This window comes from Plecotus auritus (genome assembly GCF_963455305.1).
Source record: "Plecotus auritus genome assembly, chromosome: 4".
Taxonomy (NCBI): domain Eukaryota; kingdom Metazoa; phylum Chordata; class Mammalia; order Chiroptera; family Vespertilionidae; genus Plecotus; species Plecotus auritus.
Genome location: NC_137775.1, coordinates 27,174,254 through 27,196,278, shown reverse-complemented (window position 1 = coordinate 27,196,278; position 22,025 = coordinate 27,174,254). Strand labels below are relative to the sequence as shown.

General features: G+C 40.1%; 1 protein-coding gene across 2 annotated transcripts in view; it reads right to left on the bottom strand.

Annotated features, from left to right (window-relative positions):
• The window catches only part of ARFGEF3 (ARFGEF family member 3), a 149,088-nt gene that overhangs the window by 89,846 nt on the left and 37,217 nt on the right, over window positions 1-22,025 (bottom strand). For both annotated transcript variants that reach the window (XM_080665273.1, XM_080665274.1), the window contains exons 3-4: window positions 12,533-12,614; window positions 8,709-8,840 (exon numbers count right to left, since the gene is read on the bottom strand). In XM_080665273.1, the coding sequence (XP_080521399.1) occupies window positions 8,709-8,840; window positions 12,533-12,614 (214 nt within the window). The remainder of the gene's footprint in view (window positions 1-8,708; window positions 8,841-12,532; window positions 12,615-22,025) is intronic.

The window sequence follows — 22,025 nt, the reverse complement described above, 5'->3', positions numbered from 1 at the left end:
TAATTGTACTAAAGCAAATGAGAAACTGAAGTGATAAAGCAGACAATAAGATGTCAGTGAAGTTAAAGAGAGATTACAGTCATTCCAATGGCTATGGACTGACTGGGGTGCATTTGGCAAAGGGATGCAGGGAATTCCCAACATAGAAGGCAAACATCTCTGTATTTAAAACCTGGGTATCATCCTACCACTGTTCTCCCCACATACTCCCTCATGTCTGACCAGTCTGCTAAAATCTCTCCTGCTTCCTCCATTCCCAGACCTTTATATTAGATATTAATAAAGTAACATATTTTGAAGAACAGTGATATCCCTTGTTAAAAATGCTTAATACAGGCAATACTGCTACATATGTGACAGTCACAGAACTGGCAGAAAATGTAAAAGGCTTTTTTCTACAGAATTTATTTGGAGCCGTTTAGATATAACTTAAATCTGTGTGTCCTCTTCACCCCCATTAGATTCATAAGCTTCTCAGTGTAAGGTCTGACTTCCTGATGCCCACCTGTTTACAGCACCTGGCCTGGCCCTGGGAGCCATGGTGAGTCCCTCAATCCCTCCTATGCACTGTCTACAGGAGAATCAACCTCAGAGAGCGTCAGTGGTCAGTGAGATTGCGCACCTATGTACTTAATCATTATTGGAAAATGTGTAGACAATGTGATAAGACAGCTCCACTGTATAGAAGAAAACTGTCCTGGGAATGTGAATGTTACATCCAGGTGGTATAAATGGCTAAAGGCAATTTTTGCAACCACGCACTGAAGTGTCAGGTGACCTGGTGAGGGCAACCGGAATTTCGTAAGCCTCCTTTCAGATGGCCAACCATCAGGCAGGACCTCACTCTGGAGAGTGAGAAAACCACCTCTGCTCACCAGAGCACATCTCCCATGAGACTTAAGGAACATTCTCCCTGCCTGACATCTGTTCTGCTCTGAACCTGTCTTTGGCACTGAACATAGTAAATGGTAACTTGCCTAAGATTTAGGTTTTCAAGACCTCGTTTCTGCTAAAGGACCATTTTCCAGAGATGGCAACTGCTTGTCTACTTTATATCTACCTGTGTGCTGCATTCCTTGGGCTCCCCTTCATTTACGCAACAAATATTTTTTGAGGTGTTACTGAAGCATCCATCTCATATAAAAACTGCTGTTTGAAATTTTAACCCTGCTATTTGGCTTCTGTAAATGCTTGCTTGCTTAAATAATAAGGGAAATGAGACTACTCCCACTTCAGAGAGGCCATTAAACCCTCCCTGGATGAAATTATCAGTGCTGGTACCAGGCCAGGCCTTTGGTTGAGGTCTCAAGGCCCCAGCACGTAGGGGCTCTTTAAGAACTTGCAAAGGGGGCCGGAAACACCCCATATTTGGGGGACGAAGAAGGTAAAAACATATAAATAGGGAAAGTTCCTCCATGTTGGGGCCCAGAATTTGAGAGACATTTTCCTCTGGACCCGCACGTAATAAATGTAACTCCATCTCTCTAAGTGTTGCTTGGTTCTTCGGTTTTCTGTAACATTACCAGGGGTCAGATCTAGCACGAGGTGTTGGGCATACAGTGAACAAAAAAAGACACTCTGATCCCTGATCTTGCAGGGCTAACATCTGGTTTTGAAGGCAGTCATAAGATAAGGAATTATAATAAGTTACTATGAGCATTATGATTGAAAAAATACACTGTATTCTGGGAAGGCTTATCAGGGTCCAACACACAGCACACCGGTTTATAATGCTGTCTTAATCTTTTCATGAAAATCTAAGTTTAATATGTTGTAATATATAATTAACAAATGAAACTCGGGGAAATAGTCAAGAAGCAAGCTGATTTGGGGGAGACAACCTACCCAAAGGCACATCGAGGACATGGGGGCACACTGAATGAGCAAGGAATTCTTTTCCTCTTTCCTAAACCATTAAAATAATTTGTATTTGTATATGAGTGCTTCTTGAGGTGATTGTAGTTTCATTTTTCCAAACACCAAATAATATTTGTAAGTCAAACCAAACAAAATAATGTACCAGAGCTCAAAAGGGTATCTAAGAATCAGAGTCCAGCCCACAGAAGGCCCGTCTTTCCTGGAGCAAGGAGAGAGCAGACTCTCTTGAAATCCTCAGTGCCAGGTGCACTTCAGACCTCATATATATTGGCTGGAAACTTCCTCAAATGGAAAGTAATCCCATACTTTCTTCTCTTTAGAAACATTCTGGTTCTTTTTTTACTTGGTCAAATTCAGCAGAAACTGAGGCAGAAAATGCTATGACATGCCCTGAATACTGAGACACCACCTGCCTTTCTCTAGGAGGTATACATCATTATCATTTACAGTTTACAGCTTAGAACATTAAGGCACAGATAAATTAAAAAACTTTCCTATGTTCACCAAGCATTCTAGCTCCAGAAGCTCTGTTTTTACCACTCCTCTACCAAATATTTTGAAAAGCAGAACAAGTATCAAGAAATTCTAAAACAACAGAGTGCAATGATTGTTAGGACAGTTACATTATGCCATTCTGCTACTCTTGCAGACACACTTGGCCACTTAAAGGTTTCTCAGTTAATTCCTATCTAAACGTGTTTCTTTCTCATTACATTTCATTTTTTTTTTTCAGAAGCCATATTACTCACACTGACCTTTCAGTTAACTCAAACACAAGTCTAGAAAGTTTTCTTCTCCACCTGTCCAATACCACACACCCAAAGACCAGGTCAACTCCTAGGGTTGCCACAAAGCCTCTCCAGAAATATTTAAATGGTTGAAAAAGCAATTCTGCTACCAACTGTGTAAGTCTCGCCAAGTCACTGAACCATTCCAACTTCAATTTTCCTATAAAAAGAAGGATCTGATGATGTTTGAGGTTACTTCAATTCTAAAGTCCAGATGCATGTTGTTCTTTCTCAGTTTCGAACTCACACAGATATTTATCTATTATCACAACTTGAGTTTTTGTTTCCGGTTATCCTGGTGGCCACTGAAAACTACCCCATGTGTTTTCTTCTCCTCTCCATTAGTCAATAACTGGAGTAACAAGCAACTAGGAAGCCATAAGCCAGATACTCTGCCAGGCAACAACGGGATACAAACATTACTGACAGTACGTAATTAGTTTTCGCTTCGTACCTAGTGAAATTTTGTAGTCATGCCTGAATCAAGAGTTTAGGACTAACTAGTTGGAGAGATTATATTATGACGTTCCCCCTGAATAGGCCACAGTAGTCCACTAGGTCTCAGCTAACCTCGCACCTCTCCGAATGCATTATAATTCTTTTCTGCTGAGAAAAGTACAGTAAAAAAAAGGGGCAGGAGATGGCAGAGGAGATGTGTCAGCTGCCTCTTGCTGGGGGAAAATAAACCAGACTGCTGCGATTCTCATGTGATAAGTGATTGTGGCAGACTGCCAGTTCTCCCTCAGCACTATCCTCTTCTTTTTGAAGAATAGAACTCTGGGCACATGCTGCCCAAAATAAAGACTACACTTCCCAGACTTCCTTAGTTTTGCCATATGACCAAGTCTGGCCAATGGGGATGTGAGCAGAAATGTCCTGCCTATCCTTCCTTCTGCCAGTTGGCTGGAATGTGGACGTGATGACTGAGGATGGGGGGCCATCATGGACAATGCGGTGGGGAAACAAAATCCAAGAAACAAACATCTCTGATAATGTGGTTCAGCCAATACTAACCTAAATTTATGCAAAAGGAAAATAAACTTCTGCCTTGTTTCAGAGGAAATAAATCCTAACTAATACAGTAATTCTTCCTTCACTTTCTCCAATCCCAATCTTCTTGCTTGATTCTTTCTAATACTTTAGATCTATTTGCTTTAAATATTACCTCTTAAGAATAGACTTCTCTGTTCTTCTCATCTGCCCACCCTCAGACCTTACTATAAATACACTTTTAGTTTTCCTAGATTTTTCATTCATTGTATTTATCACAGTTTATGTGTATTTATTATTTCATTGATTTCTTTATCACTGGCCTTCAGACAAAGGCTCTGTTTATGTTTCATTCTAGTTTCATTTTCATTGACATGGGATTATCTGTGCCTAGCATGGAGGAAGCAATAGATATTTGTAGACAACAGGATTGAAAATATTGGCGGATCTCCCACGCTCTACTAGAAACTCTAACACATCCACAGTAAATATAGAAGGCCTCTGCATCTCTGCTTGCTTAACAAAAACCATGGGGGAAAGTTTTAAAACACTTAGAGTTATTCTCAAATATATTCAAGTGGTATGGCACTTAGAAATGGTGGTGCATAAAAAAAAAAAAAGAATAGATAATGTGAAAATACCTTTATCTCAAAAAGCAATGCATAAACTACTTAAAGAAAATCACATTTCTAAGTTTTCAATATTTTCTTCTTACTTTTTCATATATTTTTATTATCTTTCTAATGCAGTCACACTAAGGGGTAGAGAAGTTTGGGGGGAAAACAGTACAAATTTTATCTATGTGTATACAAAGTAGAAAAAAGTATCTTCAGTTTTGGGAGCAGGAAGAGGGAGGGCTGTTGGGGAACCATTTTCTTAGCAAAACCACCTATTTTAGATACTTCTGCATTAACCAAAGAAATAATATGTTTGTAATCATGACAGATCAACCTCTAACATTGTGCAACCTCTAATTGCACATTCGAAATTAAACATTTTTCATCAAACACTGAATTGTTCCTTAATCCTAGAGATTGCTGCAAATCTTTAACGTGTCTCAATAGACTTAGCTGTAGACTAAGAAGAGATTTCTCCTTGTTATGAGAAGGCAAGACAATTTAGTCATTTTTCACCCTCAAATTTCACCAATGATCATTCCTCCCCTAAGACACTCTAGAAGACCAAATGCCCAGAGTTAAGAGGCCAAAATATGAGACTCTGCCATTAAAATATTACTGAGAAGGGATGTAGAAATGGTCCTTCCATTTGGCCTGTTTCTTACTCCCAGACCAAGGCATGGACTGCAAAGCTGGTACATAATTTAAAAGCACTCTCTCCTCTCCACTGTAAGACCAGAGTTCGACATGGACACCCTAAAGCTTAGGTCTACCAGTTCTACAGATAGTAAGCTTTTTTCCATGAGTCGTTCACCTTTATATTTTCTGTAGACATCTGGTTGGCTTTGGTACAAAATATGAAAACATGTCAATAGTAAATGCCATTGTCTTTCTCTTCCCCTAACTTATAATCTCAATATCTCCCTTCCTCTCCTTCCCACTCCTCTCCTCTTCTCTCTCTCTCTCTCTCTCTCTCTCTCTCTCTCTCTCTCTCTCTCTCCTAGTAATTTTCCCACCAAACGCTGATGGTTCTGCTTCTACACACACACACAAACACACACACACACACACACACACACACACACACACACACACACACACCAGAACCATCAGCTAGTTGGGTGGGAAAATTACTTTGATTCTTTCTTCATATTTGAATCTGGCTAATTGAACTAGTAAATAAATACAATGTTATAATGTCATGGGAGGGTACAGAAAACACACAGGACTTCAAGTCACTCTAGCTTTGCTCCTTGTTAGCCTATGACGTAACTTTTCTATTCAATCAACTTTAAAATGTCTTTCCGATAGAGTAAGAAGGCAATGTAACCCACTCTTTAAGAACATAGGCTTGACCTCAGGCTCAATTACAGCTCAAGTACTGGCTCCATCATTTAATTAGGTGTGTGATCTGAGTATGAATGTCAAGTACTTAGCAGAGATTCTGATGCATAATAAATGCTAAATAATCAGCTCCTGTCATTTCTCCTTTGAAAACTGTAAAGCCTTCCACCAATATTCATTTCTATTACCCAAAGATGCACATAAAATAAGATGTCCAATAACAGAACATTCATCAAATGCTTTCTCAGTATTCCATATCATATCTTGCCTTATCTACAAAGCTGGCCTGCCCTTCCCAGATAGCATGCTCTCATCTCTGACACGCTTACAGAGGCAGAAGGCCAGCCATAATTCCCTGTAGTCTTTGAAGACTCAGCCAGCTGTATCAGTTAATAACCTCACTAAAGGTTATCCATAAGAAGGGGGGAAACGTCCCAACAGATCTACTCTCTGACCCAGCAATTCCACTTTTGAGTATTTATCCAAAGATAATGAAAACACTAATTTGAAAAGATCTCTGCACTCCTATGTTCATTGTAGCATTAGTTACAATAGCCAAGATATGGAAGCAACCTAGGTGTCCACTGGTAGACGAATGGATCAAGACGTGGTATATATACACACAATAGAATATTACACAGCCAGAAAAAAGAACGAACTCTTGCCATTTGCAACAACATGGATGGACCCAGAGTGTATTATGCTAAGTGAAATAAATCAGACAGATAAAGACAAATACTGTATGATTTTACTTATATATGGAATCAAAATAAACAAAAAATAAAACAAAACAAAAACAGACTCATAGAAACACAGACCTAACTGATGGCTGCCATAGGGAAGGGAGTGGAGAAATGGGTGAAAAAAGGTGGAAGGGAATATAGTCAATAATATGGTGATTAGTTTGCAGGGTGACAGATGAGTACTAGAATTAGTGGGGAGATAACCTTGTAAGGTATAAAAATGTCTAATCACTATGTTGTATACCTGAAACTAAGGTAAATAACGTAGTATTGTGTACCAGCTATGGTTAAATAAAAAATACATTTTTCCCAATTCTAACGTTGAACTAGTTAAAAATAATAGCATGCAACAAAAGCCCTTATCTTTTTTAAGCATTTTGGAAATCTACTTGTAAAGAATGGCAGCCCAGATGGTTGTTCTTCTTTTCTGACAACGACTGATTTCTTTACAGACATTAATTACAAGTACCATAGTCTATTGTGGTGTCATTAAAAAGTCCATTAAGATGGCTTTCCAGGATTTCCAGTAGAGCTAACATGTGTCAACTCCTGTACTCAGCAAAGCTAGCAGAAGGTACTGCTGGGCTGTTATTTTTCAAAGCAAGTATAGGTTTTCAAAACAGGTGTTACTGTGGACATGGCCATGAAACATCCTGCTTCTCCTCAGATCCTACAGAAACAGGTACTTTCTCATTTTACTTTTTAATACATATGTCTGTACTCTACAAAAAGCTATATGCCTGGGAGCATTTCCAGATAATATGAAATCTGTGATGTGTGTCCATCAGTATGACACCAGAGCTCAGCCTCCAGTACTTTGTGACTTAATAGTAGATGAAGGACTCAGCAGACTAGACTTGGAAGTAGTAAAAGCAATTATCACGGCAGCAGGCCTTGCTTCTCCCCCAATAGTGGCCAAGGGGGTAGTAGAGAAGTAAAACAAATCTAGAGGTGGTTATTCCTCGGTTCCTATGATTGCACAACTGGCAAACATATGTCAAAGGACAGGAAAAACCTGTACTAGTATATTCCAGAAGCAAAGAGAGTTAAAGACAAATAAGCCCCTCAAGGCCATCCAGCTCCGAGATTCCCAGTGTTTACTATGTACAGGACTAAGACCCACCACTAAGATTCTGACTCCACAGCAGTAGGTAGCAGTAGCTGTAGGTAAAAGTAGGAAGAGTGGTGGTAATATTTAACATTTTGAAAGCACTTGCTTTATGCCAGATACTGTGCTGAGTTCTTCACAAATATTACTCTACTTAATCCTCACAACAATCCTATTGGGTAGGCGCTACTATTACCCCCATTTTACAGATGAGAAGATCAAGCCAGAGTGGTTAAGGAATCTGTCCAAGGAAATGAATCTACTACGAAATGAATGAGGGTTCAAACCCAGATAGTCTGGCTTTGGAGTATGAGCTCTCCAGTAATCACTAAACTACCCACCAACAGAGTTAGGGTGAGTCCCAGGGCATTAAGAAAATGCCATGACTGAAACCAAGCTTTTCTTTTCTGAGTAGAGAAACTGAAGCCCAGAGAAGTGAATCTCTTATCCAAGACAAAAATCCCTCCATGCACTTCCAGAAAGAAATCAACCGTTCCATGACACCAGCTATTCTTAAACACTCCTCCAGGGAGAAAACAGGCAGAGTCATTACTGAAAGCCAGTCTGCTGGTTCCAGCTGTTACTCTGACCAAGGCGCTCTTCTGGGAAAGATTTCCATTCTTTCCTGCCCAACTCACTCTTCACTCTCAGGATCTGACATCCTGCAGAGTCAGTGTAAGGGGCTCCCGATCATGGTGATTTTCAAATAGAGATGGTAGCTGGAATGTGGGAGATTAAGGTCACATAATTTGAGCAGGGGAAAAAAAGATGTGATTCTGATATGGTTCCAAATTATGGTCTTCTTCCCCTAAACCGACTATTTTAAGGCCTTAGTGAATGTTGAAACAGCATTAGAACTCTGCTTGTTTTAACATAGCCAGGCAGGCAGGATACCCAGAATGATCGGATCTGTCCCAATCTAGAACTGCTCACATACATGCTCTCAAAAAAATGATAAATACATTTTCTAACATTTGACATGCATGAGTGGGCCAAAAATCTTACAGATGCACTGAAATCATACCTTTTCACTTACTCGTCCTTTCTGTTCAATAATCAAGGTTACTCTGGGGGACCATAAGCAAGGATAATAACCATATATTCCAAGCAAAGGGTGAGCTAGCATGACCAATATGCAGAGGCATTTCCCAGAAAACAATAAGAGCTGGGGGGTTGGGGGGGGGGGCTCGGAGTTTGTTCCTCTGCCAATGACGCAGACTGGTAGCCACGTCAAACTAACCTTCATCACTTCCACCTGCAGGTCTTCGTGGAGGGACGGCGTCACTTTCACGGCATTCAGGATCTGATTGAGCAACTGCTTCTCATCGGAGTCTGTTTCCATGGATACAAACCTCTCCTCTGACAGAAGCTTCTGTAAAGAGGCACAAGGCAGTGATCACAGAGAGGCTTTCCCCTGCTGCTTACTCTGTTGTAGCTTAGTACGTACGGAGGACAATTTTTCTTAAGAGGCATGAAGCTGGAGGCCATTAGGAAGAACTCCTGCTCCAGATGACATTGAAAAGAAAACAACACATCAAACTTTTGGTAAAGTTTTTTGGCAAAGTCTTCTTCCTGAGATTAGATAAATCATTATATAATAGAGGCCCGGTGCATGAAAATTCATGCACTGAAGGGGAGGTCCCTCAGCCTGGCCTGCCCCCCTCTCACAGTCTGGGAGCCCTCAGGTGCGGGAGGCAACCCAGTGATCAAGGGAAGGTGATGCCCCATCACACCTCTGCTGCTGCCACTGCCAGCAGCGCAAGTCTTGGCCAGCCCTGGTTAACTGATCCTCAGGTGGCCCTGGGTGGCTGGGCAGCTGCCATCCGAGGCTTGCCTGTGCCTCAGGCCAGCCATGGGCGGCTGGGGGCTGAGGAGACTAGGGGACTCCGGAGACAGGCACGACATCTTGTGGCTGTGGGCACCGCCATCTTTGAGGGCGTGGCAGTCAATTAGCATATTCCCTCCTTATTGGCTGTGGGCACTGCTGTCTTTGGGTGTGGGGCAGTCAATTAGCATATTCCCTCCTTATTGGCTGTGGGTTCCGCCATCTTTGCAATGGCATGAGGGTCAATTAGCATATTCCCTCTTTATTAGATAGACTTTTACCAAGTGAAATTCTAACATGGTGGGCACAAAGGTTATTTGGGTGATGAGGGTGGAGCATGCATGGGCCAAGGGAAATCAACCCTCACAACAGTCGTGCACACACACACTCTTTCTGAATGGAGCTTGGTCACAGGAAAGGAGTCCTGTAGACAACAAGTTCCTTTTCTCAGATGTTTACTTGTTCACTTACTACTGTGAACTCTCATTTACCCAGAAATTTCTCATGAATCTACAAAACTTGGTGTATTTTCATTAGAAAATGAATCCTGCAAAAACCTACACAAAAAGACATTCACTTTCACCTGGTTTCCCAGGAGTCATTACACCCCACAGGACAGCCCTTTTTTCTTTCAGGACAACTCTTGCTTTTCATGAAATTCTTTCTTAGATTGTACCCAAACCCAAGTTTCTACAGCTTCTGCTCTGCTCACTTATCCTTCCCCAGATTCACATGGATTAGGCTTCTGAAGTATCTGAAATCATCTGTGACGTCCATCTAAGTCTTTTCTCCTCCATACTAACCCTCCTCAGGCACCTTCAATGGCATTGTTTCACAGGTGCCCTCTAGCTTAACATGTGGCCTCCAGCGAGAATGCAGGACCTCATGAGTGGTCTGACATGAAAGAGTAGGGCACCCTAAGGTAAACTGTGGACTGTGGGTCAATATGGTGTATCAATGTAGGCTCCTCTTTAGTTAAAAAAAAAAAAAAAGAATCATGAACCATTCTGGTGAGTGATGTTGACAATGGGGAGGCTATGCATGTGTAGGACAGAGGTACATGGGAATTCCCTGAACCTTCCTCTCAATTTTATTGTAAATCAAAAACTGCTCTAAAATAATAAAGCCTTTTAAAAATAAAAAAATAAAAAGATGGCAGAGGAAAATAAGGGAAAGAAATGGGGTCTTTGGTGGCACCACAGAGCTGGTAGACCAAACCTAAAACGGCCCATCTCTAGAATTCTAGTTATGTAAAATAATTAAATGTGTTCATTGCCTAAACAAACAAACAAACAACTGGTAATTCATAGCTTTAATCACATTCTCAGATCAAATTAGATGTAAGTCATGGCATATTCTGTGCTGACTCACACTTGTAAATGAGAACCCCTAATTCTCATTCACAAGGACTGAAAGTGAGCTGTTCTCCCCCCATTCTGTCCCGGGGCAGTGGGTCTGTGAGACCCAGTGAAGGACTTTCTATTAATCCCTATTCTATCTGTCCTTGGCCACTTCAGTGTAGAGTCGCTACTGTGAAGAGCTTTTGGCTTCTGATTGTCCAGAGCAATGACTCCCTTTTTTAGCTGAATGCCATGCAGATCAGAACAAGGATGGTGAACCTTCTTCTCAGAACTCTGACATTTTTGCCTGTATTCTCTCAAAAGAGATTTTTCACTATTATCTAGTGCACACAGGGCAGCCCAGAGTTAAAGTTAATATACAACCCTCTTATTAACTACAGTGATAAAGACTGGGAAGCCCATAAATATTGCCTGAAGTTAATTGGAGGTAACAAGGAATGGTAAGAGAAAGCTCATTGCCCACCAGGTCACTGATGTTATCATAATTATATAAACCCTTGAAATCACAGTCCCCTAACTTAGAGTGTTGGAGGGTTAAGAAAATAGTAACTAAATGGAAAACCTCTACAATACTTGACCAAAAGGAACATCAGTGGCAGGTTAAAACAACCTTCCATTCATTTTTATGGTTGGCCCAATTACCTGGGAGAAGAGCAAAGTTTTTAATAACATTATGGATGATGTTTAAAAATGGCTAATACTATTGTATAATAAAACATACTTTATCTAATCCAAAGGGGGGGGGAAAAAGTAAGAAAAGATATTAGGGGCCTCTTTGAACTTAGAGAGCTAACAATGAAATTGTACATACGGATGTGAAAAGACGTCCTACAAATGCTGCTGATCCATGGCCCTGCTGAACAAACCCCCGCAGGCTTGAACTTCACAGTGCTTGTCACTTAGAAACCAAACCACTTAAAAAGTCAGTGCATTTATATAGCCCTCTCTCTTGCGCTCTTGCAATGGCTCTATTACATAATGTGTAAAACACAAATGAACAAATGCTCGGAGAAGGAAATGTTCTCAAACAATCTAACTTCTCCTGTTAGACCAAATTTATTTTTTCTTCTCAATCTTACTCTGAAAAACAAAGCACATTATCCCATTTGCCAACCTAACTGTAGAGTAGGGAACAAAACAAAACGTGTCAGGTTTACCATCAATGTTCATCCACAGAACCACAGACACTGAGTGTGTACAAGATTTGATACAGAACCTGGGGTGTCTCTCGTGGGATCCCTTATTCTCCTAAAAGTTGGACATCACATAAATATTTCACTTTTGGGCCTACCCGGTTTTACTCAGTGGACAGAGTGTCAGACTGCAGACTGAATGGCTGTAGGTTCGATTCCGGTCAAGGGCATGTACCTCAGTTGCAGGCTCGATCCCCAGCCCCAGTTGGGGTGTGTGTGGGAGGCAACCAATTAATGTGTTCCTCTCACACTGATGTTTCTCTCTTTCTGCCTCTCCTCTTCCCTTCTACTCTCTCTAAAAAAAATAATAATAATTAAAAAATCAATGAAAAACGTATCCTCCGGAAAGGATTAACAAAAAATAAATTTTAAAAAATTCACTTTTGTGTGGCTTAACTGAGTCCTCGTGAATCAGTGTGTGAAGACAAAGGCTCAATAAGATAATGTGGTATACAAAGAAATGTTGACGAATAGTTTTTAAAATCTTGTTATCCTCAAAAAAATAAAAAAATATAAATATAAATAAAATAAAATCTTGTTATCCTCTCTGGTTATTACCTAGTTCAATAAAATTCTGTCTGAGTCTTTAAACAGCTAGTATTTAAAATATTAACTATTTGCTCTTTCCATGCCAACGCAGCCTGTCAATTTCTGTCGTCCCCAATGCACTCAGTGCTAGCCATACCTGTATTCCTGCCAAGGCATGTTGGGCCAGCTTCACATTCTTGGATTCCAAAGCCAACTGGAGAGGCAGGAGGCATTTCTCCCTGGCAAACATAAATAAGGACATGTGAGCCCAGCAAAGTTGGCAGTCAAGTATTAGGAGCCTTATGGACAAGCCCATCCCTCAAATGCTGCCACACACACATACAGAAACTATAACCAATCATGAAAATGCACATGGGCTTAAAAAAAAAAAGCGGACAAAAAGCTGTGCAGAAATTATAGCATAGCAGCAGCCTGCCTTCCTAGTATGGCTCCAGGAAGAGCAAACACAAGGACTCTCAAACAACTGTTTTGGTGCATCAATATTACCTGATGAGGCCCTCACTAGTCCATGAACATGCCTTGCTCTTTCCCAAATTAATAGAACTGCTTGTACCAGTATACCTGGGACGAACAACTCTAGAAAGCACCATTGATACAGATTTCCATGACTTGCTCGTTCCTCTCCCTCACCCAGGAAGTGACTGCACCACCACCATTACTTGCTTCATCAATATAAATTAAAATTCTATTAACTTGTCAATTTCTCTCCAAATAAAAGTGTTCAATAATCATTTGTAATTTTTAAAATTTTCTCTTTAGTCTCCAGTAAGGGGTATACATGAATTTTCTGATGGGTTCTTAATAAACACATTTCTAAGACAGAAATACAAATTAATCATCAGTAGCCTTGACCAATGAGAAGTACCTGGTGTCATGGAAGAAAGAAATAAAATACATGAAGAGCTATTTGGATATTTTAAATCTTCAAAAAAGATAACTGGCCCTGGCTGGGTGCCTCAGTTGGTTGGAGCATTGTCCTGAATACCAAAAAGTCTGTGGATTAGATTCCCAGTCAGGGCACATTCCTAGGTTGCTGGTTCGATCCCCAGTCAGGGCATGTAAGGAACGCAACAAATCAATGCTTCTCTCTCACATAGATGTTTCTCTCTCTCCTTTCCCTCTCTCTAAAAGCAATAAAAACATATCCTCAGGTGAGGATTAAAAAGAATAAGTAACTGGACACTAAAACATGTCAGCAATAAACCAAAAGGACTACAAAGAGAAACATATCTGCTGGAAGCATTCATTCTAAATAATTAAACAACAGACCAAGAATTTTAATCAACCCGTTATTTCCCCATAGAGTTACACTGGCACAACAAATGAAACATAACTTAATTCTACCAGGTTCTTCTATTCCTACTTAAACCAGAGCAGCCCCATTATTATGTTTTCTATTTGCACCATAGACTGAAAGGGTCATTGACTTTACAGAGTGTGACAGCCACAGGGTAAGACCACAGGATTTCGTCTTTGGAGAAAGAAGGGTCACTGTTGTTGAACACAATGAAACAGAAGTTAATTATAGCTCTGATTCCTTCCTGTCCACTCTGCAGCTCTGCTGCTTTTCCACAGAATCCTCCGTCAGCATCTCCATGACACATGAAATGAGCGTCACAGGCAGTCCCTAATGCTGGTCACAAAGACAGAACAAAAACAGGTCCATCATGAAGAGCACTCACCCTCCTAATCCTTCTCCCCTCTCCCCTCACTACCTGGATGTTACAATACCCATTTTTATGTGACAACTGATTAGATACATGCTTTGACAGACGGATCAATTACCCAACTGTGTTATTTCCAGTTGGGTGGCTAAAATTTTGTCTCTGTTATTGTTATCGTCAGCTTGTAACACTGCTATGTAGTCCATTAAAGCAGAATAGCTGATTTTTCCAATTTTGTTTCTTTTATTTCATCATAACCAGTTTATAAGCTTGGAAAAATTAATTGGAAGGGTGAAGTCGAGTGAGAAGAAGAAATAATTGGCAGATGGAATACTAACAGAAGAACTACAGAACGTTGTCTGTAAACCCTTGAAACAGTAAAATTTCCATCAGGATTAATTCACTGTGAAATAACTTTCATCTCAAATTTAGAGTCAGACCTGTCCATGAGGGCACAGTGCCAGTGAGCAAGCATGCAGTCCAAAGCTCTCCTAGTCTCACAGGGAGCAGGAAAAGTCTATGCTGGGTGGCTATGCGCTGAAAATGCACCAATATCACCTATTACTCACCAAGGGCACCAAACTAGAGTAGAAGCCACATCCAGCAGCAACAAGGACACTCCTGGGAATGCTGACCCTGCTGACCCTTGGGAAGCAGCATGATGTCTGCATATAAACAGGTGCTTACCCGTGTTGCTCTGCCATCTGCAGGATTAGTCCCTGAAATCCTCATCCACTCTCTCTCCTACTTATTTCCACATCCACATGATTCACACTGCAGACCTGAGCCAGGTTGTGGACAATCGCCAGGACCGCCAGGTTGCACCATGATTCTAGGGGGCATCACCGAATTGCTCCCCATGCCAGTCACAGTCACTGGGCAGGACTGGAAGATGTAACTGGTTCAGCTAGGTTTTGGCTGAGTTAAAAGGTATCAATGTTGAATGGAAAGAACAGGGGCTGTGGAATCACACAGACCCGGATTCAAACCCTAACCATGTATATAAATTGTGTAATCCCAGTCACAATGTTGAACTCTGTTGGTCTTAGCTTTTCAATCCATAAAAAGGGCACCTTAAGACCAATCCTGCAGAGTTATGGTAAGGAGGACAGATAATATACATCCAAGGTTGGCAAACTTTTCCCAGAAAGAGGCAGATAATAAATATTTTAGGCTTTGCAGTCCATATGGTCTCTATCCTAACTACTCTTCTCTGCCACAGTACAAAAGCAATCATCGCTGATACATAAATCAATGAACATGGCTATGTTTCAACAAAATTTTATTTATAAGAACAGACAACAGACCAGATTTGGGCTACTGGCTTTGCTCAGCCCTGATACAGACAAAGGTCCAGCAGAGATGATAACTTTCAGTACGGAAGAAGCAGATCTACTCTTGCCATAATATTCAGAAAGACTGTGCAAAGGACATGGGGCTAACTGTCCTGGGAGGACTGTCTTAGCAAAACCCACCATAGCACCAAGATATCCCCTAGAAAATAAGTGCTTTGAGGAAGCAGGCTGAGAGATTTCATATGGGCACTAAACCAAGGCACTTGCTCCATCCACCCAACTAGCCATTCAACCAACACTTGAGCGCCTACAGTGTGCAAAGCATGATGGGTGCTCAGGAAAATCTGGCAAGGAATAACGCAGAACAGATAGTTTCTTTCATTTTATTCATGAGATGAAAGAGAGAAAAAAGAAAATATACATTTATCATTTCTCTACTTAGTCTACCTGTCACTATAATCTTTTTTTTTTAATTTAAATTCTTTATTGTTTAGAGTATTACATAAGTCTCCTTTTCCCCCCATTAACCTCTCCCCAGCCCAGCACATGCCCTCACCCCCCTACTGTCTGTGTCCATTGGTTATGCTCATATGCATGCATACAAGTCCTTTGGTTGATCTCTTACCGCCTTCCCTCTTAGATTGGACAGTCTGTTCGATGCTTCTATGACTCTGGTTCTATTTTGTTCACCCGTTTATGTTGTTCATTATATTCCACAAATGAGTGAGAGCATGTGATGTTTATCTTTCTCCGACTGGCTTATTTTGCTTAGCATAATGCTGTAGGCATACTGAACCTTGCTTTACAGTTCAGAAAATGGGGGTCAGAAAGGTTTCACAGCCTCTCTGGTCATGTCAAGGCCACACAACTAAAATCCGTTGGAAACAATTCAAACCCAAATCCATCTGATACCCAAAACCAAATTCCTTCCAACACTCTTTGGTCTCAAAAGATCAGAGCAAAGCTAGAACATATCTGTTTCTTAAACTTTTTTGGATCATAAACACACAAAAATCTGGCAAAAGACTCTTCCTAGGAAATAATTTCACAGCTTCCCACTCCTCCCCCCACCCCAAAATTCCAACTCCACATGGGTCCTATGTTAATACCCCCTACTCTCAGGGCATAGGCCCCCGCCCAAGTTGGCAGAAACTTCAGGGTCTGCCTCAGAAAAGGCGGCCCTGTTCCCTGAGCTTAGGATGGGCAGTAGCTTCATGTGAGAGCATATGTGTGTGCAGGAGGTGAGAGGGATGCTAACTCTCCTCAGGATCCAAGGCCTCTCATCCCCCCAGACCCAGCAGTCCCAGATCAGCATCACATACCTCAGATCCTGACTCTGACAGGAAAGGAAGGAAGCTCACGGGGCACAATTGATCTTGCTGCATGCTCTGTGACACCATAAAATCCTGCTGCCTAAGTTCTTGAAGGTGATTTTAATAGAAAAAAATAGCAGGGCCTGTTAACTGGGTCTCAGAATGAAATTTATAATGAAGATGCAATGTGGAACACACTCAGTGCCCTTTACACATACTGTATTAGAATAAACCATTTTTTTGATCTTTCTAGATGCTGCCTCATTGGGAACAGGGAATACCAAAAACCAATATTCAATTACATTAAGCGATTGTATCTTATGCACAGGCATGTGCAAATCCACTCTTGCCTAATTAAATAAAGGCAGTGGCCCCAGGTTTCATGTCCTGACATGTCATTATGTCTTAAAGCAGAATAATTAGCAGTGCTGCGTATGCACGAGGGAGACATCATCCTGAGATTCGGTGTCTGGTCACGTCAAGGAGACGGAGCTGATTTCCTTAACTGCATTATCACGCTTCACAGACCAGCTTTATTGGGCTAGAAGATAACAATGGACAAAGGGAAATTAAAATAGATGAACAGGGGACAAGTTAGGATTTATCAAAAATTACCTTTTCAATACGTGCACAAACATGAACCTCAAGTAAAATCAAATGCATTCCTGAATGTTAGGCTGATTCCCCTTTGATGCACCTCATAGGAAGGAGCGCAAAGGTACCTTAGATTTCTAAGGTCTGCTTACACTCTCCAATTCTAGGATTCCATAATCTAAGCCATTTATTCAATAACTGCATTTCTTCACATCATAACCATGACTCTCGTTGAAAACCAGTGGCTTCTATGTGCAAAGTACCATGCTACACACGTCCGTACTTACTCTTTTACTGAACTATAACTTTTGAAAGTAGAGATTTGTTAACAAAGCAAAGAGATTGCCTGTCCAAGGTCACATGTTTGTAAACGACAGAGTGGTGATTTAAACTTAGACCACCTGTCTTCAAAACCCATGATCTTAGGCCTCTACCACAATATCTATTACCAGCAGACAGCTCCCCCTACCCGTTATCCCCAGGCCTATGGCACACTGCTTTAAAAAACAGCAATCCCAAGTGAAGTGCAGCATAGTGAAGAGTCAATAATATTGTAGTAATTATGCCAGATGGGTATATAAATGTCTAACCACTATGTAATACACCTGAAACTACTAAAATATTGTATGTCAACTGTAATTGAAAAATAAATTTTAAAAATAAGTAAATAAAACAGCAATCCAAATGTCCACCAGGTAAAAGGATTGGGGACAGGCATCAAACAAGTCAGGTAAATGATCTTATTTTGAGTGGTCCTTCATGAAACAATGCATTACATTTGACAGCTGGTATGCAGCTGGGAACCTACAGGCAGTTTAGCAGGTGGGGAAAATGTGGCTCTGGAGACAGCTGCTGGGCTCAAGCTACAGCCATCACTTTTCCTAGTAGTCTCAACATTTCCTAATTTGAATACAGAAGGTTTTTGCCCGCTTGTTGTGACACTGCTGATGTTATGCATGCTTCTGAATACTGAAGCTTTAAACAGTTTGTATTAACATTGATGGATTTTCATTGGCTAAGCTTTCCCAGAGCCATTCCATTGAGGTGATTGGAACTGAATTGGTTCCTTAGTTGATTTTCTCTGCAGTACAGTTAAAATATTTCCATTTCATTTCTATTTTCATAAAAATATTTTTATCAGTATCAAGTCTTTTCTATTTCATAACAAAGATTAGAGTCATCTTTCAGGAACTGTTTTAGACCCTAGAGATACAGCTGTGAACATAATATCCCTATTCTCCTTCAGGCCTTCAAGATTTCTTAGCAAGCCTATTGCAATTATTAAGTTGAGTGAATGAAATTGCCATATTTGTAGATTGAAAAGGGTTGCATATCAGCAATTTATATGATTCAATCTATTAAAAAGAATCCTAAATAATATAATGCAGTTATGCTCATATTTCCCTCAAGATATAAACTTTTATTATCTATCATTTTATTATAAAAGGCATGTATATACATAAAAAATCCAAACAGTACAAAGGGACATACAGCAATGAAAATGAATTAGGGCACTATTTAAGAAAGAGCTGGGTTGAATGTTGATGATGGGTATTTGCAAACAATGGCATGAGAGAACTTTTCTTTTTTTATACTTCCTATTTATATCAATTTTTATATAATAACTCTAGAGAATATCAGCATAAACTGAAGAAAATATATTTCATTTTTATTTTTTTTAAATTTCTTTATTGATTAAGCAATTACATATGTGTCCTTATTCCCCCATTACCCCCCACCTCCCATTCATGCCCGCACCCCGCTGTTGTCTGTGTCCATTGATTAGGCTTACATGCATGCATATAAGTCCTTTGGTTGATCTCTCCCCTTTACCCCCACCCTCCCCTACCTTCCCTGAGGTTTGACGTTCTCATGGATGTTTCTCTGTCTATGGATCTATTTTTGTTCATCAGTTTATGTTGTTCATTATATTCCAAAAATGAGTGAGATCATGTGGTATTTATCTTTCTCTCACTGGCTTATTTCACTTAGCATTAATGCTCTCCATCTCCATCCATGTATTCTATTGTGTAGATGTACCATAGTTTTCTAATCCACTCATCTGCTGATGGCCACTTAGGCTGTTTCCAAATCTTAGCTATGGCGAATTGTGCTACTATAAACATAGGGGTGCATATATCCTTTCTGATTGGTGTTTCTAGTTTCTTGGGATATATTCCTAAGTGGGATCACTGGGTCAAATGGGAGTTCCATTTTTAGTTTTTTGAGGAAACTCCATACTGTTCTCCATAGTGACTGCACCAGTCTGCATTCCCACCAGCAGTGCACAAAGGTTCCTTTTTCTCCACATCCTTGCCAGCACTTGTCGTTTGTTTTGTTGATGATAGCCATTCTGACAGGTGTGAGATGGTACCGCATTGTGGTTTTGATTTGCATCTCTCTGATGATTAGTGACTTTGAGCAGGTTTTCATATGTCTCTTGGCCTTCCTTCTGTCTTCTTTTGAAAAGTCTCTATTTAGATCAGTTGCCCATTTTTTGATTGGGTTGTTTTTCTTCTTTTTGTTAAGCTGCATGAGTTCCCTGTAAATGTTGGAGATTAAACCCTTATCATTGATATCATTGGCAAATATGTTCTCCCATGCAGTGGGCTTTCTTGTTGTTTTATTGATGGGTCTCCTTTGCTGTGCAAAAGCTTTTTATTTTGATGTAGTCCCATTTGTTTATTTTCTCTTTAGTTTGCATTGCCCTAGGAGCAGTATCAGTGAAGAAATTGCTTCGGCATATGTCAGAGATTTTTCTGCCTGTGGATTCATCTAGTATTTTTATGGTTTCTCGTCTTATATTTAAGTCCTTGATCCATTTTGAGTTTATTTTTGTGTATGGTGAAAGTTGGTGGTCTAGTTTCATTTTTCTGCATGTATCTGTCCAATTTTCCCAGCACCATTTATTGAAGAGACTGTCTTAACTCCATTTTATATTCATGCCTCCTTTGTCAAATGTTAATTGAGCATAGTGGTTTGGGTCAATATCTGGATTCTCTATTCTATTCCATTGGTCTGTATGTCTGTTCTTGTGCCATTACCAGGATGTTTTGAGAACAGTGGCTTTGTAATACAGCTTGAAATCTGGTATTGAGATCCTACCTACTTTGTTCTTCTTTCTCGGGATTGCTGTGGCTATTCAGGGTCTTTTTTTATTCCAGATGAATTTTTGGAGAGTTCTTTCTAGGTCTGTGAAATATGCCATTGGTATTTTAATGGGGAGTGCATTGAATCTATAGATTGCTTTGGGTAGTATGGACATTTTAATGATGTTGATTCTCCCAATACATGAACATGGTATGTTCTTCCAGCTGTTCATGTCTTCCTCTATCTCTTTTTTCAGTGTCCTATAGTTTTCCGCGTATAGGTCTTTTACCTCCTTAGTTTATTCCTAGGTATCTTAATTTTTTTGGTGCGATGGTAAATGGTATTGCTTTTTTAGTCTCTCTTTCTGTAAGTTCACTACTGGTGTATAGAAATGCCATAGATTTCTTGGCGTTAATTTTGTATCCTGCTACATTCCTGAATTCATTTATTAAGTCTGTTAGTTTTTTGATGGAGTCTTTCAGGTTTTTTATGTACAATATCATGTCATCTGCAAATAAGGACAGCTTTACTTCTTCTTTTCCAATTTGGATGCCTTTTATTTCTTCTTCTTGTCTAATTGCAATGGCTAATACTTCCAGTACTATGTCGAACAGGAGTGGTGAGAGTGGGCATCCCTGTCTTGTTCCTGTTCTTAGGGGAAATGGTTTTAGTTTTTGCCCATTGAGTATGATGTTAGCTGTGGGTTTATCATATATAGCTTTTATTATGTTGAGGTATGATCCTCCTATCCCCACCTTGTTGAGAGTTTTTATCAAGAAAAGGTGTTGAATTTTGTCAAATGCTTTTTCTGCATCAATTGATATGACTATGTGATTTTTATCTCTCAATTTGTTTATGTGATGTATCACGTTTATTGATTTGCGGATATTGTACCATCCTTGCATTCCTGGGATAAATCCTACTTGGTCATGGTGTATGATCTTTCTGATGTAGTGCTGGATCCGATTTGCTGAGGATTTTGGCATCTATGTTCATGAGGGATATTGGCCTATAATTCTCTTTCACTATGTTGTCTTTATCTGGTTTTGGTATTAGGGTGATGCTGGCTTCATAGAATGAGCTTGGAAGTGTTCCTTCCTCTTGAATTTTCTGGAATAGTCTGAGGAGGATAGCTTTTAGTTCTTCCTTGAATGTTTGGTTAAAACTCCCCTGTGAAGCCGTCTGGCCCCGGGCTTTTGTTTGCTGGGAGCTTGTTGATGACTGCTTCAATTTCATCCATAGTTATTGGCCTATTGAGATGTTTAGATTCTTCCTGATTGAGTTTTGGTTGTATTTTTCTAGGAATATGTCCATTTCCTCCAGGTTGTCTAGTTTGTTGGAATAGAGTTGTTCACAGTATTTTTTAACAATCCTTTGTATTTCAGTGAGGTCAAGAAAATATATTTTGAAGCTACAAAGCCATTGGCTCCTCACAAAAATAGTCATCAATTGTGTTTCTTTCTGCTCAGCTCAAAAAGGTGAGTGAATTTGTATGCATACCGACAAAATATTTGATATGAAACTCATTTTCTTCCATTTCTTTCTGGTACTTACATTGACAATCCATGTATTCCTTCTAGCTATTATACCTGTTGTTCTTTTCCATAAAGAAAACCAACCTTCAATTACATTATGAACCTCACTATTCTAATAGATTTGTTTTGTAACAAATG